At 27.6% G+C, this 8,960-nt stretch overlaps 2 protein-coding genes across 4 annotated transcripts in view; both read left to right on the top strand.

Moving 5' to 3' along the window:
* The first annotated feature begins 47 nt into the window (after positions 1-47).
* On the top strand, positions 48-4,743 carry LOC102672894 (mitochondrial amidoxime-reducing component 1-like). Of its 2 annotated transcripts, none has more exons than XM_006620076.2 (7): positions 48-307; positions 1,339-1,721; positions 2,479-2,730; positions 3,075-3,198; positions 3,274-3,479; positions 4,010-4,081; positions 4,195-4,743. In XM_006620076.2, the coding sequence occupies exons 1-7, from the start codon at positions 293-295 to the stop codon at positions 4,361-4,363; spliced, it is 1,221 nt and encodes a 406-aa protein (XP_006620139.1). In that variant the 5' UTR covers positions 48-292; the 3' UTR covers positions 4,364-4,743. The 2 variants fall into 2 exon arrangements, with proteins under 2 accessions (XP_006620139.1, XP_006620138.1); XM_006620075.2 differs by having other exon boundaries at positions 4,189-4,743.
* Positions 4,744-5,248: 505 nt separating this feature from the next.
* LOC102672453 (alpha-N-acetylglucosaminidase) overlaps positions 5,249-8,960 on the top strand; it is a 7,516-nt gene continuing 3,804 nt past the window's right edge. The window contains exons 1-5 of one of the 2 annotated variants that reach the window (XM_031512574.1): positions 5,249-5,501; positions 6,306-6,481; positions 7,356-7,534; positions 7,597-7,815; positions 8,371-8,598. In XM_031512574.1, the coding sequence (XP_031368434.1) occupies positions 5,420-5,501; positions 6,306-6,481; positions 7,356-7,534; positions 7,597-7,815; positions 8,371-8,598 (884 nt within the window). In that variant the 5' untranslated portion in view covers positions 5,249-5,419. The remainder of the gene's footprint in view (positions 5,502-6,305; positions 6,482-7,355; positions 7,535-7,596; positions 7,816-8,370; positions 8,599-8,960) is intronic. The other variant, XM_006620073.2, reaches the window with a different exon arrangement.

Genomic DNA, 8,960 nt, shown 5'->3' with positions numbered 1-8,960 from the left:
AAAAAAAAAAACGTTTATCGGTCGAGGCGAGATAAAAACGTTCGTTCATTAGAAAAATGAATTCTCAGTGTGGTTTCCACATGTTCCAGACAACGACTGGCGCGCGCACAACGAGTAATTGGCGGCATCATAGACTTGCGCCCGATAAATTCACGGGTAGGGCGGAAAGGGGGCAGCACTAAGCCGGGTCATTGCATAATACCAGCAGCGACACGATACGGAGACCTGGTAATGATTGAAGAACGCGTCTGAGCCTGGAACGACGGTTTGCACAAGTGCCGGGACGAAGATCATGCAAGGACACCCGGTATGTATGTACTTTTACAATAATTCTTTAAATTATCGAAGAAATTACGTTTTGTTTGAATTTCGCTTATTTTGCCTGTAAATTCTTCACACTTTGTGTGATGTTAAGTCAAAGTTCACACAAGGATAATTTTAAATGTTGAGGTAATGGATTATCAATTAGATTTGAGAAATTGATAATATTCGGATCGATGAATAAAATGTTATTTCGATTTAGAATTATTATTTGATAAAATTTCGATGAAAGTTGGGGGAAGATAATTGATTAAGATATTTTATCAGACACGTGTAATGCAATAGATGATCATGGGTGGTAAGGATTGGCAATTTTTCAGTGATATTTTTGAAAAATATAATAATAGATCAGAATTCTTTGGGGGATGATCAAAAAATGGCGAAGAAATGAATAAGCCAAGTTAAGCCTGTTTGGAGGAAGAATTCGATTAGCAAACAATGACACAATGCACGATTGTGATGGCACGTGTTCATCGCGGTTTTAATTTCTCGAATGGCAAGTTTGTTTTGTAACAGATGTACAAATGAACTAGTTACATAGAAGGTATTAGAAGATATATGCATCGAGTTTTAAGTGTATATAAATCGACTGATAAAAAAAAAGTTGAAATAAATTAATATTGATGCTTATCTAATCTTTAAGAGGAAAATTACTGATAAATCTCTAACATTGCTTTAAAATAAAATGAAAGAGATATAAAAAAGTGATTAATATAACGTAATACTATTATATAAAAATTATTACATTTAAAGAAAAGGATAGAAAAAGAATAATTTAAAAGATAGAAAAAAATTTATACATTCAAAAAATTTTCTAGAAAATAATGCACATTTTTTTATATTTTGAAATTTAAATTTTCCAATTAAATTATCCTTGATCTATTAAAAAATTTTAATCTCTATTAGAATCCATAACATTCATTAAGAATATTTTGAACTGAATCATTTCCACATAAATTAACAAATACCTTACAATCATATACCCTCATTTTAACTCAAGGTTATATCTTTTTCTAGGATTGGCGTTCGGCAGTTGCTGTAACGTGTAGCTTTATAATTATTCTCGTGGCAGTGGTATGGACCGCGAGAAAGACTTCGTATAAACGAAAGGAATCCAGAACAAATGAAACGGAGGAATTAGAAGAATCAGAGAAGATTGAAAAAAATGTGAATTGTGAAAGTGATAATGTAAATCACGATAATATAAATGACGATGAGAAAGATTCCAATGATGGCACGATTCCCGAATTATCAAATCCAAACTGGGTAAAGGTGGGCCAGATTCAAGAATTATACATGTATCCTCTGAAATCTGGGCGTGGAAAGACTTTGAGGGAATGTGACTTCACCGAATACGGAATTAGTTTAGAAGACAAGGGTAGATTCATCCTTAGAGACAGGTAATCAGACTTTTTATATCTATCATTCCTCTTTCTTCTATTTCATGATATATATTTAATTTCATTTTTTATTTTTGAAAAAATAAATTTTCTAGTAGTTTGTTAATTTATCTTACAAATATATTTTCATTTTAATCTTAATATTAGATCAGTCAAAAATAATAATCACAATTCTCGTTTTATTTTACATATATTAAGATAATTCGTTTTAACATTGGCTGTCCCTTTCTCATACCAGAAAGAGATATCCAAGAGACAAAGATATCACCAAATCACGTACGTATACGATCTTATCTATTCTGTTCAGTAAATGAATCATATTATATAAACAAACGAAAGCTATTTTTTTGTAGTAAATACTTTATAAAATTAATATGAATTATTAAGACTATTCTTCGTTCTTAAACATAAGATTCATTTTATCTTACGTATCTCCATTCTAACTCAATAATTAAGATCATTTCCATCTTAATCAACTCAATTAACATATACACATTTTTAATAAAAATTAAAGAAACACGAATTTTTTCAATTATTTCATAAAACATTTATTTTTATGTCACGAACCACTGTCAAATTTCCTCCACATCAACCCATACACATTTCGCTTAATTTCACTTAAAAATAAAATTTCATTCTAATATTAATCTTGTTTACAAAAGATCTGAATTTCAATTTTAATAAATTCACAATTTAACAAGAACCCAACGCCTCTATCCCAAAGGAACCAAAGATGAATCCCCATGCTGTTCATCAGAATGTTTCTAGTGTACAACGAGGAAACTGGCCGATTCCAGACCGGGAGGCAATACCCAACCTTGATCCTGATAAGTTTATCGGCGGTGGACGAGACCAAGGTGAAGCTGGAGGCCGTCGGGATGCCCAGCGTGATTTTCGAGGTTCCAAATTCATCGGAGAATGCTTCTGAAGCCGTTCAATGCACCATGTGGTGGGGAGAGCCGGTGAAGTGTATCGATTGTGGCACAGAACCCGCCGAATGGTTATCAAGGTCTCCATTTGTATCTTCTTATTCGATCAATTGTACATTCATTCTTTTTCCTTTTAATGAGCCTGTAATTTGAAATTGGATTATATAATTTAACTCTATCTATTTTCGGAATTAATAAGAACGAGAGTCAATTGCCATTCTTGATATTTGATTGATATGAGTATTTTTGAAAAAATTATTTAATTTAAGATATAATTATTATATAATTATACATATTGTTTTATATATTTATTTCCTGTGGAAGAGGAAAATGATATACAGAACAAAATATAAGATCATTGTCTTCATTATTTGAAAAATATAAGATATAGAATGTTCATTAATAAAATTTACATTTTCTTCAGGTTTCTGACTGGAACCACTTCTGGCCTTCGATTAGGATGCACAATGATGGACAAAAGGAATCTCTTCGTGGAGCCGTGGAAAAAATTCACCCAAGTGTATCAAAAACTCAGGAACAAAGACACTGTAATTCCTTTTATTTGATTCTTCTTTTTTCCATTTTGGCGCAATTATTTTGATGATCGAACAAATGTTTTCCAGGGATTGTTCAGCGATTTAACCAGTTATATGTTAATGACCACGCGATCTGTTGAAAAATTGAACGAAAAATTAGAAAGGCCAGTTCCTACTCTACAATTTCGTCCAAATATTTTGGTTTCCACGCAACAACCGTTCGAGGAGGATAATTGGGAATGGATAAAAATTGGGGAACGCGTCGTGATTAGAAATGTCAAACCATGTTCACGGTATAGTAAAAATATTTTCGATATCACAAAGATATATACATATATAATAATAATAGGTATAATTGAAACGAATAGATATGATTCTGAAGATCAAAACAAATATGAAAGTTGATATACAAAAGTATCGATTGATAATTTAATAAGATTTATTTAATAAGTTATGAGCAATTTAATAGTTAGTTTATATTTAAATTATAAACGTGTATTAAATAAAGCGAAATGGAGTCAAAACAAATCAATAATGTGATAAAGATAGACCTATCTCATTCTATCTATCTCATTTCATCTAATACAAGTTTTAAATTAGTTTAACTAAAATTAATAAATAAATTTTAATCGATTATTTATTATTAGTATTTGTATTTTGAAATTGATTTTTAGAAGATATATATTAATATCCTGTACATATATATACATTAAAATATATGTATATTTAAAAATATATTAATTTTTCAAATAAAAATCAAGATTAGAATTTTTTTAAAAATAGAAAGAATTAGAAATTATTTGAATAATATATCTTTTTATAGATGTAAATTCGTGGGTGTGAATCCAGAAAACGGAGTAATGGACAAGGAGGAACCATTAAAGACTTTGAAATCGTACGAAAATCTTATCCTTCCTAAATGACATAAAGAAATCGAATGTTATGACATCGATATCGAGTCATAGGAATTCTTTTATGGAATTAGTTTTTAACTTTTTTTAGTTTCAGAGAACAAACTGATCCAGAACGGGTCTCTCTCGAAGGAAAAGCGCCTGTTATGGGAATATACTGCGGATTATACATCCCTGGAAAAGTAAAAGTCGGGGATGAAGTTTTCGTTCATTCGTCCAGTGATTCAACAATAGTGGAATTGAATCATCGAGAAACAACAAGCTAGATAGAAAAATATTGAAAATTAACTCGCTTTGAATGGCCTTTCTTCATTCGAAAGTAGAAGTTTATGTAAAAAAAAAAAAAATAAAAAGACGTCAATATACGTTCACATTCAGAGAATAATTACCAGAAATAATATTTTGAGATGAGCAAATCAAATAAAGGATTCTTCGGATATTCATAAGACTTCGAGACAATATAATACTATATATTGCGCGATTTTTATGAGATTATCGTTTCAAGCTATATGTAATTGTTATGATACGTTATATACGTGTGATTGAAATAAGTGTGACCGGTTTAAGTATTTCTGGTGTTACATATTTTGAGACATGCTATACATATGTTGAAATACTGTTACATTAAATAAAATTTTGATTGTTATAAAAGTTTTATCGTATTATTTTTTATTAATTAACTAAAATAATTTTTCCAATATTATATTATATTAATTAATGAAAAACAATCATCTATCTCTATCATATATCAACTTCAATATTTGGAGAGATTGATGAATGAAAAAATATTTAAAAAAATGAAACAAAAAATATTAATTCTGAAATAATAAATAAAATTATTCTAAATTTTAAGAAATTAATTACATATATTGTATGTAAATCTTGAAATGTTCTTTCACGAATAATATCACGAAATCATAATAGTCCTCCCTCTTTTATTTAAAACAAATTTAAATTATTTATAACTCGATAAATAAACCTCATTCGACGTTTACATTAACCTTTCTGTTTTATTTTAATCTCTAAATCAATTCTCCAGAGATATCCCACGTATATGTATATATATATTAAACACTCTTAGAAGGGGAACGATCTTCTAGTTCCTCTCCTCCCACGATTCAAGCGATAGGGGTCGTTGGGAGGTGGGGAAATAAGTCGCGAGCAAGTTGTCCAGTCTTGTTGCAGATGATTGATAATCACAGTGGTCAGAGGCCTCATTAGATAAAGAGAAATGGCATAAGTGTAGGAAGATAAGTAATGCGTTCACGATCTTCATCTCTTTCAGTCGTGTGTATCTTCGAGGAGCGATACGTGCATGCAATATGTTAATCTATTCGTTACTCGCGTCAATAGTTTTTTTTTCTGGATCTTTAACAGTTTTCTGTAAGAATACAAATTCAAATGGTGAGAAGAACGATTTTTTTTTCTAAATCTTTACTTTTTACATTTCTCTCTCTTTAATATTTTTTTTGTATTTTCAATCATTTAAATTGTCTTATTAATAAATCGTTTCTCTTTTTAATTTAATGATGGTTTTCTGTCAGAATTCAAAGTGAAGTTGGCGAGCATCTTTATTTTTATATTTTTCTTTGGTTTTTATTTTTTATTCAATATTTTAAACTCTTAATTTTAAAAAATTATCTTTTAAAATTTGTGATGATTAAAAATGAATAAATAATGAGTTGAATTATATATATAATTTCAATTTCATATTTTGTTTTAATTCAACATTTTTCAATATTTTTAATTCAACTATACTTTTGTTTTTAAAGTTGACTTCTTTCTGTGATAATTTTTTGTAAAAATTTTAAATCAGATGATCTCCATTTTTACTTTGTTCTTTTTTTAATTCAATATTTCTCATTATTTTCAATTGAATAAACTATTATAAATTTTATAAAAAGTCTACACAAAAAAATAAAATATTTTAATTATTAGCACGTGTAAACTGTTTTGTTTCAAATTTCTTTGGAAATAAAATTAAATGAAAAATTTTATTTCTTGAAATGATGATTTTTATCTGTATTATAATATTTGTAATAATATAAATAATATAATATAAATATAATACATTGTTTATTGATTTTTATCTAATTTCAAGAAATTTTAAATAAAAAGGAACGCATATTGAAAAATTATTATTTAAAAGAACAGAGAAACATTCTGGAACTATTTCTTATGTAAATTTTGTGTTTAAAAAAAAAATAGAAATATGTACAGTATTTCAGAATACTCTGAGTCATATTAAGCCTCGGATTTCATCGGAAGAACAAGCTAATGCAGCAGCAGGTGTCGTTGAAAGATTATTGGGAACTGAACGTGCTAAAAATTTCGTAATGATGGTGAATCCTAATTTTACTTCTCCTGGAAAAGATTATTTTTTGGTAATTCGTATTTATAATACAATATAAATAGTATATACAAAAATAAGCTCTTGATTTAATTAAATATACATAATTCTAATATACATAATTTTTTAACTTTTTACATTTTTTGAAACGTAATAAGACTAACATTTTTCGTTCATATGAATCCAATAAATTTAATCAAATTTCTGGTAATATCATGATAAAAGATATCGTAATATCACTGATTAGAAAATAATATACAAAATATGCATATAAAAGAATTTTCGAATTCGAATTCACATGAATACATTATATTATTATAATGTTTTAATTAAGGAAGTATTTGAATCATTGATCATTAGTTTATCTTTCGTAATTTTTCGATTATTGAAAAAGATTTTCAAAATATAAACTCGAATGTATTAAAGATCTTTGCTATAAAATTCCAATTTTAAACAAAGGTATTTCCTAAAGTACAATTATAGAGATGTGATAAGGAGTTGAGAGGAAAGCTGTGAATAGGATTACCAGAAGAAATTCCTCAATGAAAGATTTTTCTTATTTTCATTATTACAAACATTTTTATTTCCAATTATATTGCTCATAATACATCATCTTCCTCATAGTTTTCATTCCTTATAATCTTGAGTTTAAATCTTGGATTAAGGGATCCTTAATTATGTTTTAAATACCTCATTTCTCTGAAATATTTAAAAAATAATAGAAAACATTAAAATTGATTCTAATACATGATTCGAGTTTAAATTTTTCTAGTATCTTCATTCCAATCTAGTGATCTATTATCACTTTGATCCAAAACAATGTTCAATCTCAAACAATCAGAATCTAAAGAAACTATTTTTAACTTTCTATAATAGTAACAATCGATAATCTTATCTTCAACCATCAGATAAAGAAAAATTCCATGGGTCAAGTCGAAATCCTTGGCACTTCTGGTGTGGCTACAACTTGGGGTCTACACTATTATCTCAAAACCTATTGCAACGTCCACGTTTCATGGGAAGGAAATCAAGTTGAACTTCCTGATACCTTACCTGATGTTCGTGTAAAAATCAGCTCTAATGATAGGTATCAATATAATCTGAAGTTAAAAATGCAAGAAATTTCTTCTAAATTCACGAATTGGACAGGTTTAGATATTATCAGAACGTGTGTACTTTGGGTTACACTTCTGCATGGTGGCAGTGGGAAGATTGGGAAAAAAATATCGATTGGATGGCTCTTAATGGAATCAATTTGGCGCTTGCTTTTACTGGACAAGAAGCTATCTGGGAGAAAGTCTATCTTCAATTGAATTTTACTATAGAGGAGATTAATGAACATTTTGGAGGGCCAGGATTTTTACCATGGTAATAGTTTTCAAAAATTATAACAGAGATTTGTGAGATAAACCAGTGAAGAGGGATTTTAATCTATATCCATTCTTTATCTATTCCTGAAAGGTTCAAAGTCACATTTTTGAATATCTTATAAATGATAACAATTGTATACAATAATTTTTTTTTTTACTTTAACAATATTTACAACTGAATAATCAATATTCAATTCATGGAATATATTAATTCCAATATATATCTGATTTATTAATTTGATTACAAAAATAAAAAAAAATTATATAATTAACAAAATAATTAAATACTAGAATAACATGAAATAAGAAATTATAATATGAAATATTGTATCATATTAGCAAATAGCATGTTAAAAAAAATAATTGGAATAAATGAAAAAATTTATATTCTTTAAATGTTCCTAAAAATATTCTTAATTTATTTTTTGATCAATTAAAATTTAATTCTATTAATAAAATTAGATCCAATTATATCATTAAAAATGCTATTTTTGAAATTGAATTTATTACTTAAATATATTCAATAAAGTTCTCATTGTAATTACATATTTAGGTCTAGAATGGGCAATATGCGAGGATTTGGAGGACCTTTAAACTCGAACTGGCACGAAAAATCGATTCGATTACAGCATCGAATTCTTGAGAGGATGAGGGCATTAGGAATCATACCTGTTCTGCCTGCTTTCGCGGGTCACGTGCCTAGAGCCTTCCTCAGGCTATTTCCTAAAGCTAATGTAACCAAAAGTGCGGTTTGGAATAACTTTTCAGATAAATATTGTTGGTAAGAAAATCAAAATAAATAGAAATTTATTCTATACGAGATGTTTTGATGAATAATGATCTACAAATTACATATTTACCACTATATTCTCTTTTATAATTATTGATGGCAATTAATTTAACATATTATTTTAATATGTTAATATTTTTTAGAAAATATTTGGTTAAAAATTTTCAGATCAAAATATGAGATAAATTATCACTTTTTCCTATTATAAGAAAACAAAGAAGTGAAGAGTGAATTTACTTATTTTATAATCTTTGAAATTAGATAATATTGATATAATAAAATTGATATGATTTATCAATTTAAGATTCATATCAATAATAAGATTATTGATATATGATATATATATATATATA

The sequence above is a fragment of the Apis dorsata genome, unplaced genomic scaffold (genome assembly GCF_000469605.1).
Source record: "Apis dorsata unplaced genomic scaffold, Apis dorsata 1.3 scaffold_473, whole genome shotgun sequence".
Taxonomy (NCBI): domain Eukaryota; kingdom Metazoa; phylum Arthropoda; class Insecta; order Hymenoptera; family Apidae; genus Apis; species Apis dorsata.
Note: the sequence above shows the minus strand (reverse complement) of the source record. Positions and strands in the feature narration are given on the sequence as shown.